Source organism: Sphaerodactylus townsendi, linkage group LG04 (assembly GCF_021028975.2).
Source record: "Sphaerodactylus townsendi isolate TG3544 linkage group LG04, MPM_Stown_v2.3, whole genome shotgun sequence".
Taxonomy (NCBI): Eukaryota; Metazoa; Chordata; class Lepidosauria; order Squamata; family Sphaerodactylidae; genus Sphaerodactylus; species Sphaerodactylus townsendi.
This window is the reverse complement of record NC_059428.1, coordinates 75,125,242-75,146,191: the sequence shown is the minus strand read 5'-3', so window position 1 is coordinate 75,146,191 and position 20,950 is coordinate 75,125,242. Positions and strand designations below refer to the sequence as shown.

Here is a 20,950-nt window from a genome sequence, read left to right as displayed (position 1 = left end):
CCATTGGTCCATCAAGGTCAGTATTTTCTATACCCACTAGTACCAACTCTCCAGCATGCTAGGAAAAATGATTCACATTACCTACTACCTCATCCTTTAGCTCAGTGGTTCTCAACCTTCCTAATGCTGCGACCCTTTAATACAGTTCCTCATGTTGTGGTGACCCCCAACCCTAACATTTATCCATTTTACAGATGGAGAACACTGATACAGAGAGTCTTAGGCGAGCCCTGTGAAAGGGTTGTTCGACCCCCAAAGGGGTCTTGACCCCCTGGTTGAGAACCACTGCTTTAGCTGGAGATTCCAGGGATTTAACATAGGATATTCTAAATGCCAAACAGATGTTCCACCCATGAGCCATGGCCCTTCCCCACTGTGTGTTGCCCTAATCCCTTGTATAATGATATACAAATGACATACAAACATACAGTGGGTTGGAAACATTGCTCCATCAAGTGTAAGTATTGATGGCCCCAGATCTTTTCTGCATCCCTTCCTCCCAACAGTCCCATCCCAACCTGGGGAATTCGATTCATGTGGTCACAGCTCTCAGAAGGATTAACAGCCACATAGCTCTCAGAAGGATTAACAGGATGGGAGGGGATGCTCTGTGGAGACTGAAGGAGACTAGATCAGTTTTCTTCTGCATTCACAGAGGTGGGAGAAAAGATAATACTACCTCATTTCCCCTTTTCTGTGCATATCCCCAACTTGCATGGCTTATCTAAATCCTGCAGTCCCAGAAAGGACTGATAAAAGGGTGGGGACTATGAGAAAGATCCACAGTCTTTGTGCCCATGGATTGCCAGACTCAATCTATTGTTTCATCAAGAATCTGTACTGGGTATTATTTAAGATATTTTAATGTAACACATATTGAGATATTAATTAATCACTAAAAAGATGCCCGATCCATATTAATCAAAATTATGTCATATTTTTCTAAAGCCAGTGCTCAAATGTCTGATAGAAAAGATTTTACCCATTGCATAAATAACTGTGGTATCTCATTACTTTCTCCTTTGGGATTTTATTTTTTTAAAAGCAAGCATAGTTCTAAACACTAATTCTAAAACAAAAATGTTACATCTAATTAGCATCTGGAATTGGCTCTCAGGAACAGAGTATCTATGCCTGAAAAACTTAAATTGAGGTTTGATAAATGTTGCATCTAATAGAATTGACGAAGTATGCATAAAATTAATATTTAGAATTTGAAAACAAACTAATAATAAATAATTTGGCAAATTGGCTGTTATGGCTGCTGATACTTAAAACAATTTGAAAGCAGAGCATCTTCAGCAAGACAAGTTTTTGTGACCATAGCACCCAGCAAATCTTCTTTCAATTATGTTAAAATACCTTGTGCCTACTGGTACCCTATAAACTTACTTCCTTTGGTGTGAAATTCAATGAACATTCCAAAGATGAATATGCACCTATGGTCACGGTATACACACATTGAGTTGATGGAGAACAGCAAACATCTGTGAGGAAAGGGATGGTTGCATATGTTATCATTCATACTTGTCAGTTATGTAGAATTATCATTTTACAGACTTGTGCCTGGAGGACAAGTGGAGTGGGTAGAGGTTACAATATATTTGTATTCCATAGAAAGTTCCAGATTTGCTGGTTTTATATGTATAATCCTCTGTAGCGGTAAAGGCATTAAAAATGTCCATCTCAGACTCAAAGATCTAGATCGACTTAAACATACCCTACCAGAAATCTTGTTAGACTTTAAGGCACTACTGGACTCTTGCTCTTTTCTACTGCTACCCATCCTAACATACCTATCAAGAACTTAAGGACTACTGTGTTTGTTTGGGACTGAGCCATAAAAACTTCTCACAGAATACTGAACGCATTATTCAAAAGAGTTCAGAATAACTGAAATCACTACAGTAATTTTATGTATTTATAGCCTTCCTGCCTAGCTATCAAAAATCTAATCCAGCAACCAGTAGAACAAGCCTATTTCCTGTGATGTATAAACTGCAGTGATGTTATAGGCAAAGAAATAAATAAACAATCATGGATGATCTTGCCATAAATGGTACCTCAAAGTTCCCTAAAAATATCCAAAATATAAACACTAGCATAAGCCTTCCATAGCAATAGCAATGGCTATGTTGCCTATTGCTTTTGCTTAATTTAGGTTAACAGACTAAAATTAAATAGTTTCATATAAAAATATTCAGCATGTTTCTGCCATGGTGACAACTACCAAAACTGACTTTTGTTGACTGTTGAATTGACTGTGTGATTATTTTAACATCTTTCTAACATATCAGTTTCCATATACTGGTGCAATGCAGTATTGAGGTGAATTTAAAATTCACACAAATTATTTTTCATAAAATTAAGTCAACTGCATTTTATTTCGATGTCAAAAAGAAGCCAAAGCAGTTGTATGAAGCAGCTGTGAGAAATAGTTTGAGGCAATTCCTAAAATGAATACATAGTAAATGTATACTAAAGAAGTTCAGAAGTTGGAACATTGTATTTGAAAGATTACCAAAAATCACAGAACATTAATATAAGGTTATTTTTTAAAAAAATCTGACCAACTCTGAAGTGAATGTCACTGGTTATAACAAACTATGGAAAGAATTCAAATAAACTAGTTTTGAGTGTACTTTCCTCACCAGTTCATTGAATTAAGAACAACCCTGATGGACAAGCCTGTCCAACCCTGATGGACAGGCTTGGTGATTCAGGTAGCCTGATTCGGGCATACTTGGGCCACATTCAGCCCAAATACAAAGGCCCCAAATACAAGCTGATCCAAATACAAAGTATTTGGACCAGCTTGTTGACATTAGGGATTCAGCAGCATTTGAGGATCATTTAAACGATCCCCACATGCAGCCAATTCCTGGAAAAAGAGGGTGGTCTCTTTAGTTTTCAAAGATACAACACAACAAACTAAAGAGTCCACCCCACTTCCCCGGGGAAAGGGCTGAATGCGGGGATTGTTTAAAGGGATGCCCGAATGCAGCCAATTCCTAGGGGAAGGAACTTTCAGTCCCGTTCCCCCCCTCCCGGCACTCTTCTCAGTGTTGCTGACTGAGTGCTGGGCTGCTTTGGACTCTCCTAAGCAACCCAGCACTCAGTCAGAGTCACTGGGAACAGTTGGGGGGAATGGGACAGCCCAGCACTCAGTCAGCATCGATGGGAGGGGCGCAGGGTGGGGGGCGAATGGGACAGAAAACAAGCCTTTTGGTCCCATCTCTCCCCCTTTGTGCACCCTTCTCATTCCCACACCCACCCCGCAAAGCAGCCCAGCACTAAATCAGCAATGCTGAGGAGGGTGCATGGGGGGGTAGGACAGAAAGGGGGGTGGATTCTTTAGTTTGTTTTTTCTCTTTCTTTAAACATTGGTTAAAGTGGGTGCAAGCGGCTAGCCGCTTGAACTCCCTTTAAAAATGTTTAAAGAAATAGAAAAAACTAAAGAATTCATCCAGCAGAAAATCCTCCTCAATACTTATCTTGGGGGTGCCTGTCAGGGCCGCATTTTTAAGCTAGCAACACCAACATTACAGGGTATCTTCAGGAGATTCCCCTGAAGATATCACCCAAGTTTGGTAAAGCTTGGTTTAGGGGGTACAATTTTATGGACCCTCAAAGGGGTAGCCACCATCTCCTATCAGCTCCCATTGGAAACAATAGGGGATGGGAGACCCTCTGAACCAAACTTCACTAAACTTGGATGGTATCATCAGGAGAGTCCCCTGAAGATACCCTGCAATTTTGGTGCCACTAGCCTAAAACTGTACCCCATATAGGTAGAAAATAGTTAAAAAACATATAAAAATACAAAAAAATTAAGATAAACCCAAATTATTCGAGCTAGCCGAATATATACCGGGTATACCGAATGTGGTATTCAGCCAAATCTGAATTTTACCAAACATTTTCGGTATTGCTCAACCCTAGTTCAAACAATGATTTGGCATCAGTGTGTCCACCACAGCACACAGACCTCCCAGCAGTACCAAGCCTGGACTTTCAGTAAAAGCATAAGTAAAAACCAACATACAGAGTTACAGAAAGTGCTAATTAGCCATACTTATGGAAACCTTATAGATAAAAAGAAACAAAGCAGATTAGACAGAAGACAGAAGAGCAGGAATGAAAAGAACCTACTCATTCAGCATAGATCAGCTACGCATATAAAATCATAGCCAATGAAACAAAAGTATTGCAGGAAATTGAATTTAAGGGCTTCTGTGGAATTTGGCCTTTCCACATGAGACTTGCACAGCAATCTTAAACAGTTATACCCTTCAAAGTCATTGCTTAGGGTTGCACTTTGGATCCAGAAGGGAAGCAAAGGGCTAACCAATAGAAAGGCTGAAAGGCTGGGACAACAAACATAAAGGCTGATGGTTTAGACAACACCAGCTGGCTACAGTACCTATAGTTAAATGTAAACTTATCTTAATAACACGTAGGAATTCATTGCACCCGTGTTTACCTACAGATTACATTTCAAGTAGCATTATCTGGACCCATATTTTTACTTAGAGTCAAATTACATATTAAATTGGTTTGAGGAAATCTGGATCCAACTTGCTTTAAAAATAGCATATAGTTCAGCTCCGTATAGACCCCCTACATTCCTTTAGTAGATGCTACTCTCTTGTAAAGGCCAGGAATGCACAGTTGGGTGGCCATCACTCTGGTCTTATTTATGAAGTGTATTTTTTACCCCACTTCTTTCCCTAGTGGGGAGCCACGGTAGTTTACAAAAATGCAATTTTAACAAATTTATATAAAACAGTATAAAAAGACAAAAAGCACACAAGACATCCTGTGTCAGTATCTATACCAGACCTGTCCACCAACACCAAGGCAATGGGCTAACACCCAAAGGTCTAGAGTTCTTAGGCTCATACCAAACCACTTGTAGCCCCACCATGCCCAAATTTTAAACTCTTTCAGAAAGAAACAATTAGAAAGTCTTACAAACCAGCAGTCATCTTTCCACATTTCCCATTTTACTGAAATCTTAGAGCTTTTCACAAAACATTTAGTTTTACAAATCACTGCTTATAGGATTATGTTGATATATCTGTAGAGGAACAGAATACTAGGAAGTATGCAGTATATGTTTTAAGTTTCTTTTTAAAAAGAGACTTTGATCACAGAAAGCATTTTAAACTAGCTAAATTTTTTCCAATTAATTACAAGATTTGAAAATGCAAAGAAATACCTGGCTGAAGATTAAATTGCAGTGTAAAGTCATCATGATTGGATAAATCAAACATCACCCTGGCACATGCCTTGCCTTTGTTCTCAACAACAAATGGAATTTTTTGGGTTGAACCAACATAAACACCAGGGAAGACAAAGGACTGCTTTAAAAAGAAGAAACATACACCTAAATTACTTTGAACAAATATAAGCAAACATCTTTTGACAACTTTACTAGGGAAGAAGCATAGGGTGGCAGGCTCTGGTTTGTACTCTCAATACAGAGTACCTGGCTGTCCCCAGTCACTCCACTCACTGTTGCATATCTCCAGCAGTTCAAAATTAAGTTGTACTGTCAATATTAAAATACATTCCAAGCTAATGACATCCCCCCGCCAAAGAAACAATAGCAATAGAAACTCAGCTATATTTATCCTGCAGAGTGGAGGGATCCACTTGGCTAAGCCCCAGTGGCGTAGATGGCCCATCTGGAACCTGGGATGGACTCCAAATTTCCCCCCCCCATGGCTGGCCCCCCATGCACCACTCCACCCTCGCACCCCCCGCAGGCTCCATTTACCTAGAAGTCAACCAACAGGCAGACCTCCCTCGTCCCAGACTTTGCCTCGGTGCAACGTGTGCACATCGTGCCAGCCAAGTCCCAGCCATGCCCCTCCTTCTTCCCAGAGGTAGTTGGGTCTCAGCCGATGCAATGTGCTCATGCCACCCATTGGCTGGCCTCCAGAGCATGCCCACAGCTGGAGGGCGGCCAATGAGTGCAGACCTCGTCCTGGGCTGGGTATCAGCACAACATGCTCACGTTGCACCGAGGCCCAGCCACGCCACTCCTCCTTCCCAGAAGTGTGGGGGCGATTTTTACATCTCCCTATGGGGGAGCCCGGGGTGTTTGTCCCTGAAAGTCCCCATGCCACTGCTAAGCCCCAATGCTCTGCTCTTGCTCAGGCATGGTAGGATGATTGCTAAAGATGTACAAAATCAGAATGTTTTGGATTTAGATTTCGGGAAGTATAACCATATGGTTGTTCTGGATTATCCTGGTTCCCCATTCCATTTAAAAAATTGGATTTGGGTTTTTTTAAAAAAATCTGTATTTTTGAGGCCCATTATTCTCTATGGGGAACTCTATCTGAGGAGCTGGAGTGAATGTTTTCAAGCAAATGACACCAAAATTGCAGGGTGAAACAGATAATTCACAACCTCTTCCTCCTGTACTAAGGCTAGCTCACTTATATTAGATAACTTGTATAAAATTCAAACATTATAAACATCAAAAAACTCCAGTTAGAAAAATGAAGAATCTTTCATATTTACCACACTGAGCTGTATGTCAGGAACTTCTACAGATCCACCAAACCTCAGCTCCAAAGGTTTGGCATGCCGTACTGCAACCTAAAGTTATTCAAATACAAAGAAAACTTAGAAATATTTAGTGATAATATCTTCCCTTCAGAAGCAGCTTTTCTGTTGTGTAAATTCCCTGCTTTAACATGTACAGTAAGCCACTGGCACAAGCAATTACTTCCACATTTACTGCATTCCACCAGCTGTTGCAATACATAGTCAGGCAATGAGATTCACTCAGGATTTTACAGAATAAATATGATAATTGTGTTATTATTTATTTTATGTATTAAAAAATTTATATCCCACCTTTCTTTATATGCTGCTTACAATAATAAAAATATTTTCAGTTTAAACCCAAAAATAAAATAACGAATCCTAAATTTCTGCTATTTATGCCAATCATATACTGTCCTATGATTACTAATAAAATAAACCCTAGGATTCTCAAAGCAGGTGTCTGCATTGGCTGGCTAACATTCTGTGTGCAAGAAACTGGCCTTCTAGGCCATTCCTTGCCTTTAGAATTTTGTTAGTAAAACTTTGGTTCAGGATCTGGCCTAGCAAAATCTTAGAAGCCCTCTCCAGAAACTTAAATATTTTGCAATTTCATAGACAGATAATGGGAGATAAGAATCTGAAACAGGTACCGGTTACAGCAGTGGTTCTCAACCTTCCTAATGCCGTGACCCTTTAATACAGTTCCTCATGTTGTGGTGACCCCCAACCCTAACATTTATCCATTTTACAGATGGAGAACACTGATGCAGAGAGTCTTAGGCGACCCCTGTGAAAGGGTTGTTCGACCCCCAAAGGGGTTGCGACCCCCAGGTTGAGAACCACTAGTCTAGGGTCAATTAAGAATCTCCAGAATGTTCCCCAGGCAACATGCACCCAAACACATAAAATAGCAGAGTGACTAACAAGACCTCATATTAGGGCCTGTGAAGGTTATGACATTCATCCTTTAAAAAATCAACTCATTCAGGCAATTGCACAGAAATACCTTTTCATTTTGATTTTTTAAAGAAAAAAAGTGCAAATTTCTTAGTTCTGATGTCTGTATGGGGCTTCAAACATATTCACATTCAAAATCCTTTAAAGGCTTCATGGTATATGGTATTACAGACAGATTGCTTTTGGGTGCTGGATAGAGGCATAGTACTGATTATGTGCTAAAAGATTTGAACTGGCTGCACTCTCTGCCTGTCTGTTATCAGGAACATTCAATGTATTTTATTCCTGAACATCTTGGTTTCTTCTTCCATAGTATCTTGCTAGCCACTAGGCATCAACCCAAGCTCTGCTCTTTATGTCACTGCTTGCAAAAATCAGACAACAGAGCTTTCTCAGTTGAGGTCCTCTGGCTTCTAGACACTATGAGAACACATGTTTTCATCCATGCATTTAGCTAGATGTATTTTCTATCCTCTTGTATTTTAATACTTCTACCATACCCTGAAATTTTATGGCCTACCTCTGTTGTGAATTATTTTAGGCTGTTGATTTTACTGTTAATTTACTGCACTGTTGTTAACTCTAAGGATTTTACTGCTAAATGTGTAGTTATTGTTTTGTTTGTTGCCTCAAGCAAGATTTGGGAGAAATTAGATAAAATATTCTAAAAAATGAAAATGGAGGTTTTAACTATACTCAGGTTTAATGGAACACTAGGAATCATAAATTCAGATTATATCAGAAAGACATTTGTTAAACACATTCCTTGCATCAAATACCCATTTTGAACTATGTGAAAGTGGATAAATAATAGTTTTGCCTAAAGATATTACAGTGAAACACTTATAGTAATAAACTTTAAGGTAAACTATTAAAATGGATCAGAATATAAAAAGTTTAATGATAAAAATGTGAGGACTGAAATAAATAATGATGGCCATTATATTTGGTGATAGCTTTAATGATCGCTGCCTTCCGCACAGACAAATTTGAGAGGGGTAGCTGTGTTAATTTGCAGTAGCTGAAATAATAAGAGTCTTGAGGCATTTTAAGAACTAATTAATTTATTGTGGCATAAACTTTTATGAGTCAGAGTGAATGTGCCTTTTGAAAGCTTGTGGCACAATTAATTCATTATTCTTTAAGGTGCCACAAGAGTGTTTTCTTTTAATGACTGGTTGTAATTGCTATTGTTGACCAGTGCCCTATTTAAAGAGTGTGAGATATGTGTGTGTGAAGTTATGTTGATTGTGGCTGTATTATGTATCACCTTGCTGCATGTAATATAAACTTTTAAATAAAAAATAACTATAAATACCAACATTACTGCTTCTATGGAACAGACAGGCAAAGCCAGGCCCAGGCCACACCTAAGGATAGATGCTGTTGAAAGGGGAAGCAAAGCAAAATATGATACCACCACTCTACCATTGCTTAGCTTGCATTTGGGAGTCCTGGGAGCATTTGAAAGCATGGTATGGAGGGTGGGGGATGCTGCATAACATGATTTCATTTTCAGGTAAATACCCAAAAGAAACATCACTGTGTCACAGATGCACTGCCACATCCACAATGTTGCCTCCTTTCATCCTACTATCTCTTACTGCTCAAGTGAGAAGAAGGGGAGAGCTGACAAGGATGTTGCCATGACAGGCAACCAACAATCCTACACCATCTTCCATGCTTGCATGTCACACACCAGCTATGCACAACCCAGCTCAGATGATGACTTGTCTATCTCCGTTCAGGCTGGATTAGCCTAGTTTAATCAAATTAATTCAGAAAATACAGCTCAACCTCTCCTATTCCTGGTGTAAGTAGCAGAAGCGTATCAGAACTGGGCTCAGACAGTGTTTGGCTTTCTAGTTTATAGGCCTGGGCCAATGTTAAAGTAGCTGCATAATAAACAAACCAGTTGTGTTGCAAAATCATTCTCTGAGTACCGTATGTACTTGAGCAGAAGCCGACCTGAATATAAGCCAAGGCACCTAATTTTACCACAAAAAACTGGAAAACTTATTAACTCGAGTATAAGCCTTCAAACTTGACTCAGCAGCAGCTAAAAACAGAAGATTTGGGAGCAAGATGAGATAGAGTTGCTTAACAGAGTTTGCATTAGGGATTAGCAGCTGTCCAGCACTCTAGGAATACAAATGAACCACTGTTTTCTTCCAAATGTAGAATAATTCTGGGATTCATAGCCATACCAGTCCAAATTTTGCTCCAAAGAAAGTCTTTGTCTTCAGTATTTGGCAGCAAACTACTGTAGGAAGAATTGTATTCATCTAGAATGCAACGCACCAGTAACCCTTAGGAGAGAAATGCCTTGGTTTCTTTTCTCTCTCTCACACACACAACCTAGTTGTAACACTATGCAGGCTGTCCTTACAGCTTGTTTTTATGGCTCTCTGGTGAGTAAGAAAAAAAGCAGCAACATGATTACCGGATTCCCATAGCAGCCCCAGCTCCAGCCATCATCTTGAAATTATCGTATATACTCAAATATAAGCCGAGGAGGGCTTTTTCAGCATAAAAATGTGCTGAAAAAGTCAGCTTATACTCCAGTATATATGGTACTTTGTATTCCAACACACCCCACACACATTATAATCTTCCAAAAACTGGTAAAAATCTACCTGTTGCCAGAAGGTCCTTCATATGAAAAGACTGACTGCATTGTCTTTCATCTACTCATCTTTTAATTTCTGACTTTCTATATCAAACAACTGCTATCCAATAAATATTTGAAAGGTAAATAGTTGTGCTGTTGGCTTAAGTATTTTACACTGTGGTTTTAATGATTTGTATTTTAAATGTTTTTTTATTTTTAGATTACAAGCCACCTGGGTTGCTTTAAGCAGAGAGAGAGAAGGGATTGAAACAAAGCATAAATCCAGACCCTAACAAGCAAAATTTCATCAACTGTAATTACTATTCCCCTTCTTTCAGCCATGCCTGCCTTTTGACTGCTTGCCTGTGGGGATCTCCTCCCACACAACTTTCCAGTTTTCTTCCTCCCAGGTCCATACAGCTGTTTTAACTTATTCAGCAACGTAACAACCATTCCCAGGAAGGAGCCCTGCTGTTTCCCTCACAGAAGCTGTAAATCAAACACTGTACTACTGACTTCCTTGCCTCAGCTTACGGAATGTTCACAAGAATGTCATAACTCCACAGCTCCTCACCCAATCACTGTTAAAAGCTTCATAATCCATTAACATATTAAAACACATACAACTTTGAAATAAAAGAAAAATATAATTATTCACATTACCTCCACTCTGCTATCAAATTTCATTAATGCATTAGGTGTGAAGTAGATTTTCAGTTCAATAAGACCTCCCACAGGTACTATACCCTCAGAAGGAGTGATAACCATTCCAGGAAGAGGATTGGCATCAACAACCTGTGAATACAAGTATTACAAAACCTTAGTTCTATTAAACTTTCTGCAAAGAAATAGGTCTGTTTGCCTGCAAAACCACCCTTTGAGTATTCCAGTAGCAGTTTTTGCATCGCTTCAAAGGCAGAAACAGCAAAAAAAATATCAACTTTGAGATATGTCTCACCTGAAAAAAGGCATGATTATGTCCCACATTTTGAAGAACAGTTGTTTTGCAGGTAGTTAAATTTATAGGAGCATGGTTAAAGGAGATCCGTTTTTCCTTAAACTGAACACTGGTAGAGCCAAGCTAAAATTAAAAAGGAACAACAAAACTAATAACTTTTTACTACGTACATTAAGGCCAAGGTCTTTCCCTAATGTTGCCTGTTACCTCTTAGGATTGTTATTCAGAGGTTTACTGCCTATGCAAAGGAAGCACCCTTTAGTCACCATAGCTAGTAGCCACTGATGGATTTATCCTCCATGAATATATCTAATCCCTTTTCAAATTCTCTTTTGACTTTATGGAATCACACCAAGGATGTATGCTTACACAGACTAAGCAAATGAAGCAAAATAAAGGAAAGTAATGATTCATCTTCTTAAGAAACTATCAAGCATATGTCCAGCTCTACAGTAAAATAAAAACATCTGTCTTATTTTACTTAAAATTAATGTTTAACGCCTTACAATTCAAACTACGTTTCAGGCAGTGCAATCCAGATGGGGGAGCTGAATGGCCATAGGGAGTGCGCTACACCATTGCATTTGCCCCCTCCTCCAGCATGAGGGGTGCCTCCACCAGCAGAGGGGGCAGAAGCACTAGCAGCTGCTCCCCCCCCCCCAGTCCCTTAGTGGCAAAACCTAGAAGTCTGGGATGCCACAAAGCAATGCCAGTGTCCACTTGGATGCAGTGCATTGGACAGGCCAGGGAGTACCCAGGGTGGAGCTGATATTAATCAGCTTCTACCAGCATTCCAGACTCGGAATGCTGGCCCCCAGACCTTTGGACTTACACAGCACTAAAGTACAGAGTAAGTCATTATCACCAATGGAGAGATTGGTGTGGCAGGAGGGATTTCAAGTTTCCCTCCTTTTCTACACCACCCGAAGCCCCTTTGGAGGCAGCACACCACCTGCCTCACCAAGCAATCTCTAGCTGCTACAGCACTCCCCCCCGCCCCCGCACCCCAGAACTGAATTGTGCTGTTAGCAGAATACATTTGGGAACTTGTAATCCACAGATCTTACCATATCACATCTAAATTTCACCCTATATGGAACTCAGTTTGTGGAAGAATTATAGGCTACAGAAAATACAGCATTGTGGTGTGTCCAGTATTTGTCACTTCTGGTATTTTTCTCCTGATAAATGCCGGAAAAATCCAGATTTGGATTGGAGGCTTTTCACTGTTTATGGCTGGTTCAAGGACCACTGGCTCTTGAAACTTTAAAGGACCATTACTTTCCATCAGAAGACCTGGCATCAGGAGTTCAAAAAAACTTACCATAACCAGCTAGGTTTACTGTTCATTACTTTAAATACCTGAAGCAGCAGCCATTCAGTTGCAGCCTCCCCCCCCCCCCACACACACACACTTTTCTGGCAGCAGTAGTAGCAAGGGGAGAGAGAGAGAGAGAGAGAGCTAACATGCCTCAGGTGGCCTGTACTATACTGGCCCTCTAAAATTTAAAGGGGCATTATTTTCAGTGGGAAGATCTAGCCTCCAAAATGTAGAGGCCAGGACTACCATTCATTGTTTAAACATTTGTTCATAGTGTATCAGATCTGTACATATTAAAAGGCTGTTATTTTCAAGGAGGGGAGAACTAGCCTCTGGAGTTCAGAAGCTAGACCTTCACGTTGAAAATAATGCCCTTTCAAAGTTTAAAAATTGGATGTACTGCAAACCAGCTGATACATGTTACCTGCCTCTCCTTGTCCCTTGCTGCTTCTGCTGCCTGTGAAGGAGGGAAGGAGTCTGCAGCCTGAGGTGGACGTTGTCACAGGGATTGAACATAATGGCTGGAAAGCCAGGCACCCAGAACTCCACCCAGTCTGCTACTCATTCACCCCATCTGCTCTGCTGTGCATTAATCTTCAAACCGTTAACACAATATCCCTCTTCTTGAAGTGTCATCCCCATATGTTTTTTTTACCTGATATGAAGAAATCACTGGATGGTACAGTTTGAAACAATCAGTTAAGGAGTGAATTCCCTCCCTGCACCATCCATCTTGCAGCCCACAGCTTACCCTCCCCATTCCTTTCCAGCCAATCTGTATAAAAACTGCCTTCGCTTTTCTCCTTATATCACTGCTATGAAAGATGCAGCCGACTTCATTTTTAATGAATTCTGGGAATTCAGAGGAACTACAATATGAAGTGGAAACAGATAAGTGGCAACACATCACTAGGGTGTACTGACCTATAATGCAATAGCAATTACCATTTCTTTTTTTAAAGCTCACAGAAAGCACAGAAGGAAAAAAAAGGTTGCAAAATGGCACCAACAAGTGGAAGAAATGTGACATTGTAAGCAATGTCCTGGACAAGAAAATATGCATTATTCCTTACAAAAAGATCAACATAAAGCAGGTTTAGGTTAAAACTCAAAAAATATAATTATGGTATGACGTTGTTTAGAATCTCCACCCACCCCCCAAAAAGTAACCCAGTTTGAAAGTTAAGGCAAACAAGAACCTGCATGTGAAAGAAGCCTGAGATGCTAGTTTAGATCACCTATTCTATATACTTTTTGACATTATTCAGACATGATAACAAACCATGGCTTATAAACAATATAAACAAATATCTCTTTCTGTCTACACACATTACTTAAAAGCTTCCACTTCCACAGCAAACCATAGTTTGTCATTTTTCCTGAACCATGAACCATGACTTGCTTATGGTATATTGCTACATTTCCAACTATGGCTCTGTTTTCTTTTAAGTTTCAGTGGTTCAGTCTGCTGAAGCATAGACCTCTTAAGCTGTTCCTTTAAATTGAGGCTAACATCACACAGATTTATCTAATGCAAACTGAAAAGAAAAACAGTTACCTTTGCGAAGCATTTTAGTCTAAGCGTCTTTCCTTGATGCACACACAAATCAAATTCTCCTGTTACTGGAGAGGAGAAACCCAGATGCCAAACTACTTCACAGTCTAAGTCTTTATAGGCTTCTACAGTACCTAAATTAATATTGAAAGGGACACGATATTACAGCTCTATACAGTGTATTGAGAGTGAAATATAATTGGAGCATCTTAGTTGAAAGCCTGTTTTCAGCTCTCCGATTTGTAGATTTATTTTTTAAAGAAATGCTACTAGTGCACAAAGATAGTATGCACAGAAATGTACTAGAGAAAACCAAAGATTTAACTAGAGTGAAACAAACTGATTGAACTTTACTATGGAGATTCAAAAAGGGGCCTAATTCATGTCCCCAGGAAAACCATATTTACTTCATAGTGCCTCACAAAATATTTTTATTTGTGCACAAGTCACCATCAACAGTATCTCCTTGTTGACATCTCATTTTTGTTGGACTGCTCAGGTAAACAAAACCGAATGAAAGAAATGTCATTATTCATGGTTCAAGCTTCATGCAAATTGTCCTGTCAGAAAGTGATGAGACTTTCAATTTAATTGGTGCCTTTGACAGAGAATATGGTTCCATCTGAAGACACTGGAACCATATTTTATCAGAAGCATAAAAAAGCTCTCATTAACCATGTAAATTAATGTAGGCAAATCATGTAATTCTGCCCAGCAACACAAACAAAATGAGACTTTCAATTTAACGTTGAATAAAGACACAGTTCACAACTTCAAAGAGGTTCAAAAGGAGGCAAAATATTTATTTATTGATATTTCTATGCTACATCTTCAGACTCCAGCTAAAGGAAGCTTATCATTAAAACTACATCACAGTGGTTTTATATATGAAAAGAATGAACAAATAGAGTGCATTAATTAACAGATGGAGGTCACAGATTGAAATACCGTTGGTTAAGTTTTGATGCAGAATGACAACTAGATTGTTTCATCAATGGGTATTTTTTGTACTGTTGAATCATCTAAAAATAACTATATGCCCCAAATTAAGCAAATTAATTCTTCAGAAATCTTTATTTTATGCATACAATTTAACAAGCCACATGATGAATCACCTAGCACCTAGTTAATGAGGTGACAGCCTAAATTTTAACAATGTTATCAGACAATAACTCAAATACAAAATCATGACAGCCCAGAAAACTGGGCTAACACTAATAAAATGAATTTCAACTGAGATAAGTATAAATTTCTGCATTTAAGTACGAAGAATCAAATGCATGGATTCTGAGCTGAATCAGCAGAAGTATAGCATCCAGATCATGCAAAGTGACCTCACCTAGAGTACTGTGTTCAGTTTGGGGCCATCACAGTTTAAGAAGGATGTAGTTAAGCTGGAACATGTCCAGAGAAGGGCAACAAAGATGGTGAGGAGTTTTGAGACCAGATCCTATAAGGAAAGGTTGAAGGAGCTCGATATGTTAAGCCTGGATAGGAGACAACTGAGAGGTGATCGTTAAGTATCTGAAGTGATGTGATATAGAAGATGGAGCAGAGTTGTTCTCTGTTGCCCCAGCAGGTTGAACCAGAACCAACAGGTTGAAATTAAATCAAAAGAGTTTTCCGCTAAATATTAGGAAGAATTTGAGGGAGAATTGCCATCTTCTCTGCATAAAGCAAGGGTCACCGGGCATGTGACAGGGAGGTAGTTGTGAATTTTTTGCATTGTGCAGGGGGTTGGACTAAAAGACCAAGGAGCTTCCAGTTGATTGATTCTATACAATTGACCAAAGATTCTGAATAACTAACGGAAGTTCACATCTCTCTGGAAAGATGCACCTGTAGCAGATGTGGCCTTGGTTAATCATAAGACTTAGTTTAACATTAGACTTATTTAAAGTATTCTTTTACAACACATTTAATTATTGTATCACTGGTTAAAATAGTGTCACAATATAATTTACCTTTGTCTGGGCATATGGAAAAGGCCATTCCTTTATGGGTGATTATGGGCTTCCAGGTGAATTGAGCAGGATAGTTTTTGCGGTTGTAAAGTGTGATTGTAGTCCTAAACCCACTTTCAGCCAGGAGGCTAAAAGCTGGATATAAAGTCAGCTCCCTTGTTGAGAGCTCCAAGGCAACAGGTACTGCTTTTGCAACTACCAACACATGCCCAGTGTGATGTTGGTTTATTGTGTACATAAAGGACCTGAAACAAAATAAAACAATTCTATAAAACGACATAAATACACATTGTGAAATAATGTACGAACTAAAGATGCAGCAAAGCCTATTTTTTTCATTACCTTTATTATGCATAGGATAAAACAACAATCAGACTAACAATAACCACAATATATAGGCTATAAACTCCTATAAATTACACTGCATAGGCCTGCAGTGGCGTACTTAGGCAAACTGGAGCCCTGGGCAAAACCTGAGTTTGATGCTCCAATGGATGGCCACCCTCTCCCACCATGACCAAACAATGATTTTTCACACCAGGTCGTTTTAAAGTCACCATCACATTATAGAACGTCCCCCAACTCACAAATCTGAACATAGCAATGGGCCATGCCACACAGCAGAAATCTATTTTTTGAAAACATTTTCAAAAAGCTTTCAAAATGTTTTATTACTACTATAAAAACATTTTATGGTGTTCTATCCAGTCATCACTTTCAATGTTGTTTAAACTGGGGACCCCAGATTCTCCCTTTAAGGTGGATTTAAAAGGAGAATCTGGGCTCCCTAGTTTAAACAAATGATGCTGGAATCCACCCCCCAAGCAGCATTATTTTCAATGGTGTTTAAACTAGGGAGTCCAGATTCTCCTTTTAAATCCACCTTAAAGGGAGAATCTGGGGCCCCAGTTTAAATAACATTGAAAGTGTTGCTGTTTTGGGGTGGATTATCCCTCACCCTGAAACAGCATCACTTTCAATGTTTTAACTGGTGACCTCAGATTCTCCCTTGAAATCCATGCCAAAGGGGGTGGATTTAATAATAACAACCACCACCACCACCACCACCACCACCACCTGTATAGGCATTGAGAGAATAAAAGAAAGAAAGAAAACAAGCATTGGCAGAAAGGGTTTAAAAGGAAAATCTGGGTTAATTTAGAGGGTGCCTGCTGTCAGGGGTGCAATTATTAAGATAGCAGCACCAAAATTTCCGAGTATCTTCATGAGACCCTACTGATGATACCACCCAGGTTTGGTGAAGTTTGGTTCAGGGGGTCCAAAGTTATGGACCCTCAAAGGTGTAGCCCCCATCTCCTATTAGCTTCCATTGGAAACAATGGGGGATGAGGTCCCTCTCTTTGGGAGTCCATAACTTTGGACTCCATAAATCAAACCTCACCAAACCTGGGTGATATCACCAGGAGAGTCTCCCGAAAAATCCCTGAAATTTTGGTGCTGTTAGCCTAAAAACTGCACCCTTTGCAGGCCAAAAACAGAGAAACACTGAAAATACAAAAAATCCCACAAACGAACCTGCAGTTTTTGCACCCCCCACAAGGGCACGCCCTGAGCAACTGCCCACTTTGTCCAATGGGAGGAACGCCTCTGTAGGCCAGCAGTCTCATTCACTCTTCCAACCCTCCATGTATGCTCCAATTTCCTCTTCCCTTCCTTTTTTTGGAGAAAATTCTTGGTCTGCTTTGACACAGTTCGTGCAAATCACAATGAGTTTCCAAATCAGAGTCTGGTTTCATGCTCTGGTTTAGAAACAAACCATAGTTTTCTCAATTCAGTGAAAATCAAATCAAGAAGGGGAAAGAATTGGAACACAAAGGGAAGAGGGAATGCATAAGCACACATCCCCAGCACTCTAAAGTCTGATTTGGAGGATCAGGAGCAAGACTTTTGGACCAAGTATACATTGAATCATTTTGATAAACTCAGTTTGAGACATTTCTTAGCAACAAGAGATCAGGCAAACAGATCTCACAGCTTTATTCAAAAAATTTAACCACATGTGTCACATGTGAAACTTACTTCTGAAAATTTCCCAGTTTATTAGTCTCAAACACAACTGGGATATATGTTTGTGAATGTGGTGGTATGACATGAGATAAAGGACTAGTCTGTTGTAGTTCTTCACTTTCAATTCCCACTTGTATCCAAATATGAACATGAAGATTATTTACAATATGCATTTTCCTGACAGATGTAGAATGCACACAAACCTCTTCAAAATCAATAGTAGAGGGACCTGGAAGGAACAGACATGAGACTATTGTATTATAAAGAAAGCTCAAGGTTCTAGAAATGTATACACTTCAGAACAAAAGAAAAAACACCACAATAAATTATCTGACTGGATTTAATAAGAATATCTAGCTAGAAATTTGTGAACATTTATAATTCAGATGAAACAAGTCAAAAAGAGCAGATAACAAAAACTTATATAAACAAGCAAACAATACAGGAATTCATTCGAGAGAATTTCTAAATTTAAAGTTGAAGTGTTAGACATGATCTGGCTAACTTTGTATATGAATCTCCAACAGTACTGAATTTTTAAAACCTGAAGTACAATGATGCACAGTAGGAAGAACTACTGCTTTCACTGTAGCTAGGTATCCAACTGCAGGAGCTCTGAGGCAGAGTCTCTTTCCACTAAAGCACCCTACAGGGTTCCTTATCCCAGAAGAGCCCTTCAGAGGGCTTCTCTGAACTGAGGGGGAGAGGAACTGTCAATCACCCAGCTCCCTCTCCCCTGCCACATCTCTGTCCTTTCACACACTCCATTGGAGAGGCTGTGATCTTCCAGGACTGTTATCAAAAAAGGATTCTCAGGGAAGTGTCAATCCCAGGATCCCCTAATCTTCTCCCTCACCAGGTCAGTACTCCTGTCAGTCCAAACCCAAAACCAGTGAGAAGGCTGTAAGGGATTCTTTTTCTGGGCCCTCCCCCCCGGGGATGTTCCAAGAGCTTCCACTAGAGAGTCAGTCAGCTCTAGAGAGGGCACAGTATTTCTGGCCTTCCCTCATCCCTACTTCTTTCACATCATATCCCCTGTGTAACTTCCCACAGGCTATTGCTATCACCAGGAGCTGGCTTTTTGGACCTAGCCACTTCCTGCTGTCCTGTCATGGTGCAGAGCTCCATGCTTCCTCCATGACTCTGTGCAGTCCTAGTTGCTCTTTCCCTGGCTGTCCTTCTCATGTGATGTTGCCTGGATCAGTGGAGAAAGCTGCAATGTGGCTCTAGATGAATGTGAGTGCCGGGCGGGATGGGACTGCCACTTGATTCAATAAAAAGAACAGTTCAATAAAAAGAAAATTTTAAAAACACAGACATGCTTTTTATGTCAACAGGATGAAATATTTAAACGCAGGGAAAAATCTTACTAATGGTTAAATCTTACCTATGAATATTTGATGAAGCTGCTTTGATGTCAAAATTAAATTACAGTCTTCTTGCTCTTGTGGTGAAGATGGTACAGCATTAAAGCCATCATTAACCTATGAAAATGCCCAATAGGATAACCACATTCTAATACATGATTGCATTTTTCCAATTGTATAAATGCAGTACATAACTTACTCATCACCCATAGAAGATGATTAAGCAAGTTAAGAGGGATGGAGGTAGGACTGTAAGAGAAAATAGCTTCCAGGAAAAAATTAACCTTACATTTTAGAATCAAGAAATGGCAGAAGCCAACAGTCCTGGTTTTTAAGACTCTCAGTAACTTCTCCATTAAATGTGTTTTTCCCCAGTTCTTCTTATATTCTGTTCTGTTAACTCTGCTGTTTGTTTCCCTGCCTTATTTTTCTCTTTGTGTTCCTACTACACTCTTCCTTACCTTACCCATTAAGGCAACTCTCTTTTCTTCTTCAAATGAAAGTATAATTGTTCCACAGCTATTTTCTTTTGAATCCAGTAAACCAGGAAAACTGTACTATTTGCCACCACTAATATCTTCTCTTCCTCATCCTTTCTAAATTCTCATTATCCATTCCCGCATTCACTTCTGTTCAATCATTATTATTTAGATCAAGAATTGTCATCCTTTTTAGCCTGCATGCAATTTTGAGGCAAAAGGCAGATACCACTACAAAATGAGTGCCACAGGAGGTACAGTCAAGTACATAAACACCAGGGATGGAGTGAGGGGGAACTGCACTTGGGCATGCGTGCGCCCTGCGCCCCTGCCATGCCCCATCTGCCCTGCCCCAGAACGCCCCCTTCACACCCCCAAAACTTCAGGGATTTGTTGGGAGACTCTCCTGATTATTCAACCAAGGTTTTGTGAAGTTTGGTCCAAGGGGTCCAAAGCTATGAACTCCCAAAGGGGGTGTTTCCATCCCCCATTGTTTCCAATGAGAGCTAATAGAAGATGGGGGCTACACCTTTGAGGGTCCATAACTTTGGACCCCCTGAACCAAACTTCACCAAACCTGGGTGGTACCATCAGGAGAGTCTCTTACTGATACCACCCAGGTTTTGTGAAGTTTCGTCCAGGGAGTCCAAAGGTATGGACTTTCAAAGGGGGTGCCCCATCCCCCATTGTTTCCAGTGGGAGCTAATAGGAGATGGGGGCTACACCTTTGATGGTCCATAACTTTGGACCCCCTGAACCAAACTTCACCAAACCAGGATGGTATCATTAGGAGAGTCTTCTAAAGATACCCTGAAACTTTGGTGCTGCTAGCTTAACAAATGCACCCCTGACAGCAGGCACCCCCCAAATTTCCCCAGATTCTCCTTTTAAATCCACCCCCTTCGGCACGGATTTAAAGGGAGAATCTGAGGTCCCCAGTTTAAACATTGAAAGTGATACTGCAGCATCACTTTCAATGTTGTTTTAACGGGGGACCCAAGATTCTCCCTTTAAGGTGGATTTAAAAGGAGAATTGGAAGTAATGCTGTTTAGGGGTGGATTCCAGCATCACAACAGCCGCCTGTGGGGGGAGGAAACTCAGATTTTGCACTGGGCTCCATTTTCCCAAAGGGGAGGGCAGAAGGG

General features: G+C 40.0%; 1 protein-coding gene across 1 annotated transcript in view; it reads right to left on the bottom strand.

Moving 5' to 3' along the window:
• CFAP47 (cilia and flagella associated protein 47) overlaps nt 1-20,950 on the bottom strand; it is a 290,800-nt gene that overhangs the window by 236,545 nt on the left and 33,305 nt on the right. Inside the window, exons 13-21 of the mRNA XM_048494089.1 lie at nt 19,346-19,442; nt 17,971-18,187; nt 15,931-16,175; nt 13,970-14,100; nt 11,091-11,213; nt 10,796-10,927; nt 6,535-6,612; nt 5,222-5,366; nt 1,393-1,487 (exon numbers count right to left, since the gene is read on the bottom strand). Of these exons, the coding sequence (XP_048350046.1) occupies nt 1,393-1,487; nt 5,222-5,366; nt 6,535-6,612; nt 10,796-10,927; nt 11,091-11,213; nt 13,970-14,100; nt 15,931-16,175; nt 17,971-18,187; nt 19,346-19,442 (1,263 nt within the window). The remainder of the gene's footprint in view (nt 1-1,392; nt 1,488-5,221; nt 5,367-6,534; nt 6,613-10,795; nt 10,928-11,090; nt 11,214-13,969; nt 14,101-15,930; nt 16,176-17,970; nt 18,188-19,345; nt 19,443-20,950) is intronic.